Here is a 15956-nt window from a genome sequence, read left to right on the forward strand (position 1 = left end):
ATGATGCGATTTATGTGGAAGCTGATAGGGTGGAAGGTGAGAATAGTGGGTTCTGTCCTTGTTACGGTTGGAGGGATGAGGTTTGAGGGCGAAGGTACGGAACATGGCTGAGATGTGTTGGAGGGCATCTTCAACCACATGAGAAGGGAAATAAAGGTTTTAAAGGAGGCCATCTGGTGTGTTCTGTGGAGGAACTGGTCCTCCTGGGAGCAGATACAGCAGACGCAGAGGAATTGGGAATATGGGATAGCATTTTTGCAGGAGGTAGGGTGGGAAGAGGTGTAATCCAGGTAGCTGTGGGAGTTGGTGGGTTTGTAAAAAATGTCAGTGTTACGTCGGTTGTCATTGATGGAAATGGAGAGATCCAGGAAGGGGAGGGAGGTGTCAGAGATGGTCCAGATGAATTTAAGGTCAGGGTGGAATGTGTTGGTGAAGTTGGTGAACTGCTCAACCTCCTCTCGGGAGCATGAGGTAACGCCGATGCAGTCATCAATGTGGCAGAGGAAGAGGTGGGGAATGGTGTCGGTGTAACTACGGAAGATGGACTGTTCTACACAGCAAAAAATGAGGTCTGCAGATGCTGGAGATCACAGCTGCAAATGTGTTGCTGGTCAAAGCACAGCAGGTTAGGCAGCATCTCAGGAATAGAGAATTCGACGTTTCGAGCATAAGCCCTTCATCAGGAATAGATGAAGGGCTTATGCTCGAAACGTCGAATTCTCTATTCCTGAGATGCTGCCTAACCTGCTGTGCTTTGACCAGCAACACATTTGCAGCTGTTCTACACAGCAACAAAGAGACAGGCATAGCTGGGTCCATGGCTACCCCTTTGGTCTGGAGGAAGTGGGAGGATTCAAAGGAGAAATTGTTAAGGGTGAGGACCAGTTCAGCCAAACGAATGAGAGTGTCATTGGAAAGGTACTGATGAGGACATTGGGAGAGGATGAAATGGAGGGCTTGGAGGCCCTGGTCATGGCGGATGGAAGTGTAGAGGGAAATGGGTATAAGCCCAACCGCAACCTTTTTCCATAACTTCTTCATGCTAAGAGTCAGTGTAGTGAATCCTTCACATATCTCCAAAGTGGCTCTCCCCTTTACTGAATATCTTTTCAACTGGAAGTTGAGTAATCAGATGGTTGCTTAGGATATGGGATAGCTACATAAAATTTGGAAAGAGACACATTTCAGAAACCTGAGAAAAGAGACATGAAAAGAAAACAATTCATGTTATATGATCACTAGATGTAAAAGTTATCAGCATTTTGAAGATATACTTCGGATGCCTGGATATGACTGGAGGCAACTTCAGTAAACATGAGCCAGCGTTTCCAGAATAGCTCAGATATGCTGCATTGTGCATAACGTTGTGTACTAGCAAAATCTGAATACTGAGGATGAACAAAAACAGCTTTTTTGGTTGATTCTGAGGGTGAAGAAGATAAGAAGGGGAACTAGTAAGAGGCAGAGGAAGATGCGAATAATGCATTATCAGAGGTGCACATTGTTGTTTGGGGCTCCGCGCATTATTGAGAGGTTCACTCCAATCACCAAGAATCTTGAAATGTACCCTGCCTAGAACTGTCTCATTATATGTGCAGAAACGTGGACTAAGCAGTAAAATGAAAAAAAAACTGCACATGCCATCACCATACCTATTCCATTTTCTAGCTAGTGAAATGGGGATGATTCTAGATCAGGTGTCAGTGCAGACAGTGGTGACTCCGGAACACCCTCCCATAGGAATATCACCACAACTTACTTCAAAGGATTTGAAGTCAGACTTAAGACCGGATTGTTAATGTCAATAATTATACAGTTTCATCCATGTTCATGTTAGTTGAAGGAATCAATGCAGCAAATGTCAGAATGCTACACCAGGTTTTCTGTTAATTGGGATGCAAAGCTAGTTTTCCAATCCTTATCAGTGCTACTGCCTATAATTATATTTGCTAGCACCACGGCAGATGTGTCCGCTCAACCTTAGCTTTCCATTGACCAGCTTGGCATGCATAACTTCCTATAAATACTTTTGTATTGTACATAGAACTATGTAATTGGAATGTTTTCAAAATTGTCAACATTGATTAGGTATTTACATGTTCTATTTGTGAAATTAGATTTGATATCACAGCTTCCATTGATAATTAGCTTTTACACAATCTTCTGTTAAAACAATATAAGTAAGCCTCTACCTATGGATGCTCAAACCAATGGGTATTTGGCCTGCTTGGTTGCTCTTTTTCTACTTTCTACAACTGAAAACCTGCAAATACAAGGAGACATCCATGTGCAAACTCAACACTTACTGCAAAAACACGATTGCGTTACGTGAAATAACTCTTCAAAGGCTGGCATCCCATCACTAATCATGCTTTATTTACAAATGCATAGCCTTTGAGTATAGCACTGCCTCACCTTGAGTCAGACATTCAGTGGACCCAATATCCCTGATATTCACCCTTTTATGTCAACCAATTTTCCCTGATTGGACCAGATTAACAGCCCCAATCAAAGAATTCATACTCTAAGGTCCAGTGGCTGACCTTGTCGCAATCACTAACCACTAAATATTATCATTCATCTGTGAAACAAAAGCAAAAAAAAGCTGCAAAATAGACTGAAAATGCTCTTAGTTATCATGAAACAGGATTCTGAAATGTACTTACTTTTCAATGCCTAGCAACTCTGAATATCCAATTTCAATATTAAGAACCACAAATTAGTGTTATGGGGTCAGAATATTGAGAGATTAAGGAAAAGCACAGCAGGTCAGGCAGCATCCAAGGAGCAGGAAAATCGACATTTCGGGCAAAAGCCCTTCATCAGGAAGAGAGGCAGAGTGCCTGCAGGGTGGAGAGATAAATGAGAGGAGGGTGGGGGTGGGGAGAAAGTAGCATTGAGTACAATAGGTGAATGGGGTGAGGGTGGGGATGAAGGTGATAGGTCAGAGAGGAGGGTAGAGTGGATAGGTGGAAAGGAAGATAGGCAGGTAGGACGTCATGGGGACAGTGTTGACCTGGAAGTTTGGAGCTGGGGTGAGGTGGGGGAAGGGGAAATGAGGAAACTGATGAAATCCACAATGATCCACAAGCCTGACCACCCTGGCCGACCCATTGTCTCAGCATGCTCCTGCCCCACCAAAATCATCTCTACCTACCTCGACACTGTCCTATCCCCCCTCGTCCAGGAACTCCCCACATACGTTCGAGACACCACTCATGCCCTCCCCCTCCTCCAAGACTTCCATTTCCCCGGCCCCCAATCCCTCATCTTCACCATGGATCTCCAATCCCTCTACACCTCCATCTGCCATAACGAGGGCCTCCAAGCCCTCCGTTTCTTCCTCTCCCGACGTCCCCAACAGTACCTTCCACCGGCACTCTTAATCGTTTGGCTGAACTGGTCCTCACCCTTAACAATTTCTCCTTCAAATTCTCCCACTTCCTCCAGACCAAAGGGGTAGCCATGGGCACCCATATGGGCCTCAGCTATGCCTGTCTCTTTGTTGGCTAGGTAGAACAGTCCATCTTTTGTAGTTACACCGCACCACTCCCCACCTCTTCCTCCGCAACATTAATGACTGCGTTGGCGTCACCTTGTGCTCCCGCGAGGAGTTTGAGCAATTCATCAACTTCACCAACACATTCCACCCTGACCTTAAATTTACCTGGACCATCTCTGACACCTTCCTCTCCTTCCTGGACCTCTCCATCTCCATTAATGACAACCGTCTTGACACCAACATTTTTTACAAGCCCACGACTCCCATAGCTACCTGGATTACACTTCTTCCCACCCTATCTCCTGCAAAAATGCCACCCCATATTCCCAATTCCTCCGCAATATCTGTTCCCAGGAGGACCAGCTCCACCACAGAAGATATCAGATGGCCTCCTTCTTTAGAGACCGCAATTTCCCTTCCCACGTGGTCAAAGATTCCCTCCAACGCATCTTGTCCACATCCCACACCTCCGCCCTCAGACCCTATCCCTCCAACCGTAACAAGGACAGAACCCACCCCCCCGCCCCTGATGCTCACCTTCCACTCCACCAACCTTCGCATAAGCCAAATCATCCGACAACATTTCCGCCACCTCCAAATGGACGCCACCACCAGGGATATATTTCCCTCCCCACCCCTTTCCGCCTTCCGCAAAGACCAGTCCCTCCGTGACTACCTGGTTAGGTCCACGCCCCCCAACAACCCACCCTCCTGTCCTGGCACCTTCCTCTGCCACCATAGGAATTGCAAAACCGCGTCCACACCTCCTCCCTCACCTCCATCCAAGGCCCCAAAGGAGCCTTCCACATCCATCAAAGTTTTACCTGCACATCCACCAATATCATTTATTGTATCCGTTGTTCCCGATGCGGTCTCCTCTACTTTGGGGAGACTGGACGCCTCCTAGCAAAGTGTTTTAGGGAACATCTCTGGGACACCCGCACCAATCAACCCCACCGCCCTGTGGCCCAACATTTCAACTCCCCCTCCCACTCAGCCAAGAACATGGAGGTCCTGGGCCTCCTTCACCGCCGCTCCCTCATTTTCCGCTTCGGAACACTTCAACCCCAGGGCATCAATGTGGACTTCACCAGTTTCCTCATTTCCGCCTTCCCCCACTTCACCCGAGCTCCAAACTTCCAGCTCAGCACTGTCCCCACGACTTGTCCTACCTGCCTATCTTCCTTTCCACCTATCCACTTCATCCTCCTCCCTGACTTATCACCTTCACCCCCACCCCCATTCACCTATTGTACTCAATGCTACTTCTCTACCCCCCCCCCCCCCCCCCCCCCCACTTATCTCTCCACCCTGCAGGCACTCTGCCTCTATTCCTGATGAAGGGCTTTTGCCCGAAACGTCGATTTTCTTGCTCCTCAGATGTTGCCTGACCTGCTGTGCTTTTCCAGCACCACTCTAATCTAGAATCTGGTTTCCAGCATTTGCAGCTCTTCTTTTTACCATCTGTCCATATCCACAAGACTATTCTGTCTCATAAAGTTGTTAGTGGAGGCTACCATTGGTGCTAAAGGTAGACCAAGGAGATGTGCCAATATGTCGCTGGAACCAGGCTGCCAGACCCCATGACATGGAAGTAGAGGGCATGTTGGACATGGGGAGACAAAACTGTATGAGTGGGGGCTTCCAATTGACACACTAGGACAGTTGTAACAAGCAACCATTTCACTGATCAGCAACTGCAGAGTTAAACCTGCCAGGTAATATTGGACACAGATTCCGCCTAACTGCCTATTAAACAGAACAGCAACTTCTTTACACCATTGGGCTGAAGTATTTTGTTTACTTTGACAGATTTATGAACACCTAAGAGAATTGTGTATTTTTAAGTAGATTTTGAAGCAGATGGTTCATGTTTACAAAATTGTGAGGTGTTCATGTTATTATAGAGCTTACAAGTTTTATCTACGTAGTGGATACTAGGGAACATTTAGTATGAGGAGGTGATCAGAGGGTTAGAGAGTGCAGGGTTATGGGGTAACCAGCACTTAAGGGAGGGTTGGAGTGGTGAGATGGAAATGGGGGTGGGTGATCAGACAGTGAGTTGGCTTCATAATTATCTCCAGGAGATGGGCATTTTAACCTGTTTCCTTATCATCAGCTTGTGTCTGTCTCAAACCTGCCACAGAAGGCTGGCAGGCCTGACTCCAGCCAATTCTTGACATTCCGTCTTGAAAATAGCTTTGGCAGGCACTACTGGATAGGAGGTGGAATTGTGACTCTTATGACTGTCAATTCTTGCCTCTAAGATGAAAGATGATTGGTCCTTGGACTCAGTTAAAGGGTTAGGATTGGGCCTGACTGTTTCCTTTAACACGAAAGCTGTAATGGTTTATGGGGTTAGTTCGGGAACACTCCATCTGCATGAGGCAGTCAAACATGTAGCACTCTCTGTGTGCATATTTTACATCCAACGGTGGTACCTAATATGAACTCCAGCATTGGCTATCATAGTAGGATCCCATAGACCACATTCTAACAGCACAATTAGTCCTGTCAACACCTGAATAATACTGATTTGACTTTTTAAAAATATGTATAGTTCTTTAGGGTCCAGGCTGTTATGGTAGGTTAGACTCATCCAAGAAGTTCACATAGGGAGGCCAGTACACCTGTCAGCACTACGACACTGGGTCCTGTCTGAAGCTCTTGAATGGAATTTCCAGGCTAGGAAGGTTTCATACCCCCTGTATGTCATTTGCCTTACAAAAGACAAGTAGTTTCACCACTCATTAGGCTCATTAAATCTGTGAAATGGCTAAATCTTAGTGCAATCAGGTATTTATCTTTCCTGTACGTTCTATATGATCTCCATCAGAAATACAGCAGGACCTGGTAAAGTCCACATGTAATTTCAAAACTGTAGCATTTCTATATTTTCTGCTTATGTTTTGTAATTAGTAACATATTACTTGAAAGCTTTAGAAGAATTACAATTGTTCACAAATTGACCATACTATATTATTTTTAAACGTCTTTTCTTGTTGCCCCAAGTATTAAGGACGTGTAATCAAACACCATATGATTGAAATTCCTAATTTGTTTGGAATATCAAATAATTCTCACAAGATGATTTATGAGCTATGAAAAGATCTCTGCTAAGGATTCTTTTCCTACTTGTTTTGAAGCTGCATGGCTCTTTTTTTGTAAGCCATGTAAGTCATTGGTTCAAAGGCCATAGATTTCAGCTTCCTCCGTAGAAACAGAGAATCTCCTTTCCCTTTGTGTAAAACATTGATACTTTCTTCATACTCTTGTTTGATGGATGTGAGGATATTTTTGTATGCTGTTGCATTTTCAATGACCTGTGAAATGAAACAAATACGTACATAACACACTTGAACACAACATGTTCATGTATCTACACATATTCTTTGTTTTTTGTTTTAAATTGATTGTATGACCAATGTTTTTGTAATTATGTTTCTCCACTTGATATGGGGTAGAGTTCCCACTTTGAGCTGAAATCTTAATGCAAGTTGTTTCCCTTATGTTTCTCTTCCTCGTCCCAACACACCTCCAACACTTCTCAAACTTACTTGTATTACATAAAATGCAAAATCTGCCACAAATCAGTGCTGTTTATTATTTTAAAATAATGTCTTCAATAAAATTTTGCTTAAAAATTGATATATTTAATATTGGTAACTTGGTAATATTTACTTTCTAGTTCTGTGAATTTATCATTAAAAAAAGTATAATATCAACCCATCTACTTAGTAATCCAATTATCAACTGCTTAAGTTTCCTGCTCACTTCACTTTTTTTCCGCCACCAAATCGTTACCACTCGAAGCCTGGAGGAGGAATGCCTCATATTTTGTCTTGGGATCCTGCAACCACACGGGATAAATGTGGATTTCAACAGCTTCCTCATTTCCCCTCCACCTCAAATTATTCCCAGTCCCAAGCCTCCAACTCGGCACCACTTTCCGGACCCGTCCATCACTGTCCCCTCTGACCTATCACCTTCTCCCTCACCTTCATCCCCCTATCGCTTTCCCAGCTACCTCCCCCCAACCCCAACCCCAACCCCCTCCCATTTATCTTTCAGCCCCAACCCACAAGCTTCATTCCTGAAGAAGGGCTTATGCACGAAATGTTGATTGTCCTGCTTCTTGGATGCTGCCTGACCTGCTGTGCTTTTCCAACACCACACTCTCGATTCTGATCTCCAGCACCTGCAGTCCTCAATTTCTCCAGGTTTTTCCAACAATCAACAATGTTTCATTGTTATCATTAGACTCTTAATTCCAGAATTTCTTTTTGTATTGATTTCAAATTCTTCAACCTGAACATTCCCTGGGTCTCTGGATGAACAGTCCACTGATAATACCATTAACCCATCGCCCCCCCAGATCAGTGATAGTAGCAGCTTTGAATTAAATTATCTCTTGTCGGTGATGGTCATTGCCTGGACTTGTGTGGCACAAACATCACTTGCCACTTCTCAACCCAAGCATTGACAGTGTCCGGCTCTTGCTGCATTAGGACATGGACTACTTCATTGTCTGAGGAGTCAGAATGCTGTTGAACATTGTGTAATCATCAGTGAACATCCCTTCTTCTGACTTGATGAAGCAGCTGAAGACTGTTGGAACAAGAACCATGTTCTTTTGTGCCACGTATAACTGAACCTGTGGAGAGTTTTCTCCCTGATCCTCATTGACTGTAATTTTGCTAGGGCTCTTTGATGCCACACTTGGTCAAATGTGGCCTTGATGTTCCCTCAGTTCTGGGATTCAACTCTTTTGTCCATGTTTGAATGATGATTTGCAATGACATCAGGAACTGAGTGGCCATAGTGCAATGCAAACTATGCATCAGTGAGCAGGAAACTGCTAAGCAAGTGCAGCTTGATAGCATTATTGAGGACGTAATCGATTACTTTATGATCGTAAGTTGACTATTGGGATAGTAATTGGCCAGATTGGAGTTGTCCTGCTTATAGGTAAAAACAAGGACTGCAGATGCTGGAAACCAGATTCTAGATTAGAGTGGTGCTGGAAAAGCACAGCAGTTCATGCAGCATCCAAGGAGCAGGAAAATCGACGTTTCAGGCAAAAGCCCGTCATCAGGAATAAAGGCAGAGTGCCTGCAGGGTGGAGAGATAAATGAAAGGAGGGTGGGGGTGGGACAAACCTGAGCAATTTTTCACATTGCTGGGTAAATGATAGTGTTGTAGCTATACTGGAAACAGCTTAGCTGAGGGCACAGCAATGTCCGAAGCACATGTCTTAGTACTATTACTGTAATGTTGTCAAAGCTGATAGACTTTGCAGTATCCAGTGCCTCCACTCATTACTTGATATCATGGAGAATGAATGGGATCAGCTAAAATCTGACATCTGTAAGGTTGAGATGGATCATTAACTCAGCACTTATGGCTAAAGGTTGGTGTAAATGCTTTACGTTATTTTTTCCACTGACGTACTTGATCTTAGTCAAGAAGGATGGGTGTTTAAAAACCTTTTTCAATGAACTGTTTAATTGACCACCACCATTCACAACTGGATGTGGCAGGATTGCAGAGCTTAAATCTGACATATTGATTGGGGAATTGGTTAGGTCTGCTCTGTGGCATGTGAGTAATCCTTCTTTGTAGCTTCACCAGGCTGACACCTCCTGCTTAGGTGTGTCTGGTGCTGTTCTCCTGCACTCTTCATTGAACCAACGTTGATATCCTGACTTAGTGTTAATGGCAGAATGGCAGAATATGCTAGTTCATGAGGCTGCAGATTGTGTTTGGTCAAATTCTGCTGCTGCTAATGGCCCACATCACCTCACAGCTGCCCAGTCTAGAGTTATCGGGTCATAGAGTCATATAGTACAAAAACAGACCCTTTGGTCCAACGGTTCCGTGCCCACCAGACATCCCAATCTGATAGTCTGGTTTGCCAGCATTTGGCCCATATCCTTCCTAACCCTTTCTATTCATATACACATCTATTTGCCTCTTAAGTGTTGTAATTGTATCTGACTCCACTACTTCCTCTGGCAGCTTGCTTCATACACACACCATCCTCTTGAGTGAAAATGTTACCCCTCAGACCTTTTTACATCTTTTCCCTCTCACCTTAAACCTATGTCTCTAGTTTTAGACTCCCCCACTGGTGGAAGAGATCTTGGCTTTTCACCTTATCCATGCCCCTCATGATTTTATACATCTCTAAGGTCACAACCCAGCCTCTTACGCTACAGGGAAAAAAAACTCAGCCTATTCAGCCTCTCCCTATAACTCAAACCCTCCAGTTCTGGCAACATTCTTGTAAATCTTTTCTGTACCCTCTCAAGTTTAACAACATCCTTCCTAAAGGATGGCGACCAGAGTTGTATGCAAAATTCTAAAAGTGGCCTAATCAATGCCCTGTACAGCTACAACAGGATGTCCCAACTCATATACCCAACTCCTGACCAATGAAGACAAGTGTGCCAAACTCCTTCTTCACCATTCTGTGTACCTGCAACACCACTTTCAAGGAACAATGTACCTGTTCCGCTAGGTCTCTTTGTTCAGAGTTGCTAGATTTGTTCAAAATCAATCCAGTTAGCATGGTGAAAGGGCCATAGAATATGATTTAGGATATTCTTGGTATGAAAAAGGGACTTTGTCTCCACAATTACTGTGCAGTGGTCACTCATACCAGTACAATCATGGAAAGGTGCGGCTGTGGCAGATAGACTGATGAGAATGAGGTTAAAGATGGTTTTTCCTCTTGTTGGTTCCTTCATCACCCACCACAGATTCAGTTTAATAGTTACGTCTTTAAGACTCAACCAACTCAGTCAGTGGTAGTGCTGTTGAGTCAGTCTTGGTGGTGAACATTGAAGTCCCCACTCAAAGTACATTCTGCACCCTTGCCACCTTCGGTGCCACCTCCAAATGGCATTTAACATAAAGAAATACTGATTCAACAGCTGAGGGATGGTATGCCACTTCCTGGCTTGCAGCATTTGAAGTGTTGCGCAGCCCGGATTCCAAATATAGCACCGGCGTTGTACATGCCAGAAGGTCCCAGCAGCGTTGAGTACTTTCGTCCCTTCTGCTGTGTAATTTGGGTTCGAAGGGTTTAACAGGTCAGTTGCATAATTAATAGTGTGAAACGTGGAATGACAGAAGTTGCTCCAATCATGGAAAATTGTGGGCCATGAATGTCGCAACAAAACATTAATTGCAAATGGGAAGATTCCACCCTTACAATCTGAGGTGAGCCCTGAATGGGCCAACAAGATTATTCAATCGAGGCAGCCCCAGTGGGGAGTTCAAAACTAGAGGACGTAGGTTTAAGGGAGACGGGAAAGTGACCTAAGGGGCAACTTTTTCATGCAAAGAGTGGTGCATGTATGGAATAAGCTGCCAGAGGAAGTGGTGGAGGCTTGTACAATTATGACATTTAAAAGGTACCTGGATGGGTATATGAATAGGAAGGATTTCCGGGGATATGGATCAAGTGTTGGCAAATGGGACTAGATTAATATTGGATATCTGGTCAGCATGGACAAGTTCGAAGCAGGGTCTGTTTCTGTGCTGTACATCTCTATGACTCTATGTCATCAAATTTGGTCAGGCTGAATTCAAAAGAGCAATTCAACTCTAAAGGCTATTTTTTGTGGCTTTATCCTTGTTCCATGCAAGCTAACAGTTATGTGCAATTTCCTAGTTTTCATGAAAGATAAGCAACCTGACAGTGCAAGAGCCATTGAATGTTGCAGTTTCTTTTACATTTTAAACCCTGGCAGATGTTTGAGAGGCAGCATTGCTGTGATGCCAATAATGTTACGTTGTTTACTGTAATTGCACGAGGCTTCTGGTAGAGATTCCTTGCACCCACTTTCGTATATTTCAGTGACAGTACTACAATTCTAAATCACACTCACACGAGCGTGAAGCATTCAGTAGACAATGGTGTAAATGATGGTACAGGAAATCATTCATCCTCATATGGTACTGGATCCAGGTTCTCTTGAGCTATCCATGAGCTCTGACCTCCTCAGGCTCTGCCCAGGCTGCCTTTATTGCCATTCATAGACAAAAGAACATTCCTCTATCCAGGAGGGTCTTCAGGAAAATTTTGCCTGGTCTCTAATACTTCCTGGGATGGGGTGGGATTGATAAGCAAAGGTGAAAGATGCTCTGTGTTGCAGACAGTCCAGGGCTATCTGGGTATCTCTTAAATATGGTGCCCAGATGTTGGTATCCAGATGATCCTGCTGGACATCCTGCCTATAGAGTGTGCCATCTTATGTGCACAGGCATAATGTAATAAGTTAAGAAGAACATAGGCACTGTGGAAAATCTGCTCTGTCCCTGTAATAACTCAGGAATCTTGACTGTAAAGGAACATCATATTGCTGAACACCAAATTGGAGCCATTATTCGTGGCATGCACAGCCTTTTCCTAGTCAGGAACAAACAGTTCTGCACACCTATTCCAGTATTGGTTTATCTTTTATTACTCCTGGATCTGCTTTTCTTTGTGTGTTTGCTTTTAAACTACTATCCACTACTAGTAAAAATACCCTGTAGCCAATTCAATATCTATGTAAAGCCTATTATGGGCAGTTCAAATTAGGTCTGCTCAGGTGATGAGTTATAAGTTGGGCAGGTCACTGCCGTTACCAGAGGAACTCATATTGTAAAGAGCTCCATATGGAGATTAATTAGGAATTTCCTTTGTAGGGATTATCACAATCCTGAAGTGAAGTATACATTTTTTAGACCCACTCTTACAATTAGCCTCAGAAGATAAAATTGCACATAAAACGTTTGTTTCTGTTGAAGAAAGCTCTCAGACTCAGACCTTGCGAACTGATTAGTTTATTACACGATATATCATCAGGAATTCACCATCCTAACTGTGGCTCAGTGTTATTCCGAAGTACATTAGGATACTACAGGATTATATAGAGAAAACAGATAGGAGCTGATCATTAATTACACAGTTTGGCATGCTTACAAGTTGGTACTAAATTAGAGGTTAGTCATTAAGTTCAAAACTAAAGCACTTTTACGCATTCTACAAGTGGACAGATCAAATGGTATCGTCACCTGCTCTAGTTACACAGATTGCTAATACTAAGCAGAGATATCCCTAATTGGCTGATTAACCGTGAAGACGCAATAACTAGAGAAGGAAGGGGGACTAATTGGAAAGTCTATGTCAGCTTGACTGGTTCTACAGCCTGCGCTGATTTTTCAGCAAAGTGAGGAGACACTATCTTGAGAAGGAAGATAAGGGCAACCTTTCACATTACCTCATAGTAGGGAATGCATAGCCAGCAAAGTTCTGGCTGGGGACACAAAATGGAACTCTCAGCTGAATCAGGACAATGGCTTCCAGGCAAATAATGTTAACTTTTCCCCAACAGTTTCATATTTCAACCATTTTCTCTTTCGCATTATTAGTTTGATGAGGGCAGACCTGTAGATATGATCTATATGGATTTCATAAGGCATTTGACAAGGTTCCCCATGGGAGACTGGTTAGCAAGGTCATGCAATACAGGGAGAACTAGCCATTTAGATACAGAACTGGCTCAAAGGTAGAAGACACAGGGTGGTGGTGGAGGGTTGTTTTTCAGACTGGAGGCCTGTGACCAGTGGAGTGCCACAAGAATCGGTGCTGGGTCCTCTACTTTTTGTCATTTACATAAATGATTTGGATGGGAGCATAAGAGGTACAGTTAGTAAGTTTGCTGATGACACCAAAATTGGAGGTGTAGTGAACAGCGAAGGAAGTTACCTCAGATTACAACAGGATCTTAACCAGATGGGTCAAAGGGCTGAGAAGTGGCAGATGGAGTTTAATTCAGATAAATGCGAGGTGCTGCATTTTGGGAAAGCAAATTTTAGCAGGACTTATACACTTAATGGTAAGGTCCTAGGGAGTGTTGCTGAACAAAGAGACCTTGGAGTGTAGGTTCATAACTCCTTGAAAGTGGAGTCACAGATAGATAGGATAGTGAAGAAGGCGTTTGGTATGCTTTCCTTTATTGGTCAGAGTATTGAGTACAGGAGTTGGGAGGTCATGTAGCGGCTGTACAACATTTGGCTAGGCCACTGTTGGAATATTGCGTGCAATTCTGGTCTCCTTCCAATCGGAAAGTAGTTGTGAAACTTGAAAGGGTTCAGAAAAGATTTACAAGGATGTTGCCAGGGTTGGAGGATTTGAGCTATAGGGAGAAGCTGAACAGGCTGGGGCTGTTTTCCCTGGAGCGTCAGAGATTGAGGGGTGACCGTATAGAGGTTTACAAAATTATGACAGGCATGGATAGGATAAATAGACAAAGTCTTTTCCCTGGGGTCAGGAGTCCAGAATTAGAGGGCGTAGGTTTAGGGTGAGAGGGGAAAGATATAGAAGAGACCTAAGGGGCAACTTTTTCACACAGGGAGTGGTATGTGTATGGAATGAGCTGCCAGAGGAAGTGGTGGAAGCTGGTACAATTGCAATATTTAAAAGACATTTGAATGGGTATAGAATAGGAAGGGTTTGGAGGGATAAAGCCCGTGTGCTGGCAGATGGGACTAGATTGGGTTGGGATATCTGATCGGCATGGACGAGTTCGGCCGAAGGGTCTGTTTCCATGCTGTACATCTCTGTTTAAGGGGGACCAACATTTACTTTCAGCTAGATTCTTCTTTTTTATATACTCATGAAATTGAAAAATTGTGGCCCCAACAGTGAGCCTTGTCACTGGCTGCCATCCCGAGAAGGACACTTTTATTCCTACTCTCTGCTTTCTGCCAGACAACCAAACTTCATTCCATGCTAGCAGCTTGCTTCTGACACTATGGGCCCTTATCTTACTCAGTAGCCTCCTGTGCAGCACCATGTCAAGGGGCTTCTTGAAGTCCAAGAAGATAACATCTATTGGCTCTCCTTGATCTAACTTGCTCAATACTTCCTCAAAGATTTCTAGTAGATTTGGCATGATCTCCCATTGATGAACCCATGCTGAGTTTGCCCTATTTTACCATACACTTCTAAGTATTCAGAAATCTTATTCTTCACAATGGATTCCAGGATCTTACCCATGACCAAGGTTAGGCTAATCGATCTAGAATTTTCTGTCTTTTGCCTTACTCCCTTTTTAAACAGGGTGTCACGTTGGTGATTTTGCCATCCTCTGAGACCCTCTCTGATTCTAGCAATTCCTGAAGGATCACCACTAACACCTCCACTATCTCTTCAGCTATCTCCCTTAGAACTCTGGGTGTAGTTCCATCTGGTCCAAGTGATTTGTACACCTTCAGGCCATTCAGGTTTTCTAACACCTTCTGCTTGGTGATGGCCACCATACTCAGCTCTGCCCCCTCACTCTCTTGAATATTTGGGATATTACTTGTGTCTTCCACCATGAAAACTGATGTGAAGTAATAATTCAATTCATCAACCATTTCCTTGTTCCCCACTAGTATTTCTCCTGTGTCATTTTCCAGTGGTCCAATGTCTATTTTTGCCTCTCCTTTTGTTCTTCTGGCCTATTCACAGATTCCTATCTCACCATTACTGAACTTACCCAAATTGTTATATTTCTATTGTTTGATTTTTTTTTAAATTTCTAAATCTCAATCACCTGAACCTGTTAGCTTAAAGGCCTATATCCATAGTTGTTATTATAGAATTGCACATCACATCGAGCCATTTAACACTCTAATCTGCTTGACCTAAAGCAACTGACGTGCTTCAGGGAGCAATTTGAAAATGAATATTTGTGAGCTTGGGTTCCCCCAAAAAAGTTTATTCTGAATTCCCATTGTAATTCATTGTGAATCTACTTAAGAGTGAAAATATAAATAAGTAGTTGAAGTTGACTTCAAGTCATTCATTCGGTTCTGATTATATCTGCAGAGACCTTGATTTTCAGGTCGTTGTGGATGGTCTGCCATTCTTACCTTATCAAACACATTCCTATAAATAATGTACCGCTGCTCATCTGGTCCTTGATCAGGACAGCCCAGCGCCTCGGTCTCGGTGTTAATGTGTGTCCGAATGCGGCAAAGGTTTCGGTCAGCGGGATTTGGTGAACGAGCCTGAGACTTGTCCGGGGTCGCTGTTGACAGCCCTTCGGTGGCCATTTGAGTTTCCCCAGCCCAGGTACCTGTCCTGATGAGCAGGCCGTCAGTGCACGGCTTTGTCCGTGGTGGCCTAGCCTCTCACACTCAATATTTCATATTCCTCGGGTCGACATTTGTCTCCGAATCGTGACATGTATCTAAAAGAACTTTTAAGATCTTGTCCCCCATTACATTGACGATCGGTGTTAACAGTAATGAACAGTAATGAACAGTTGGTTGCTAAGGGAGATAAAGGACACACCGCACAGTTTTCTGGGAAATGTAGTTTCAGCTCCATCAGTCTTTCAAAAAGACAACGTTTCTTTTCATAATCGGATTTAATTTTGTTGAACAGAAACAAGTTATCTAGTTGCATATG

General features: G+C 43.7%; 1 protein-coding gene across 1 annotated transcript in view; it reads right to left on the minus strand.

Annotated features, from left to right (window-relative positions):
- Positions 1–15810, minus strand: part of LOC132819438 (clathrin heavy chain linker domain-containing protein 1-like) — a 54265-nt gene extending 38455 nt beyond the window's left edge. The window contains exons 1-2 of the mRNA XM_060830943.1: positions 15416–15810; positions 6638–6825 (exon numbers count right to left, since the gene is read on the minus strand). Of these exons, the coding sequence (XP_060686926.1) occupies positions 6638–6825; positions 15416–15598 (371 nt within the window). The 5' untranslated portion in view covers positions 15599–15810. The remainder of the gene's footprint in view (positions 1–6637; positions 6826–15415) is intronic.
- Positions 15811–15956: the final 146 nt, after the last annotated feature.

Source organism: Hemiscyllium ocellatum, chromosome 10 (genome assembly GCF_020745735.1).
Source record: "Hemiscyllium ocellatum isolate sHemOce1 chromosome 10, sHemOce1.pat.X.cur, whole genome shotgun sequence".
NCBI lineage: Eukaryota > Metazoa > Chordata > Chondrichthyes > Orectolobiformes > Hemiscylliidae > Hemiscyllium > Hemiscyllium ocellatum.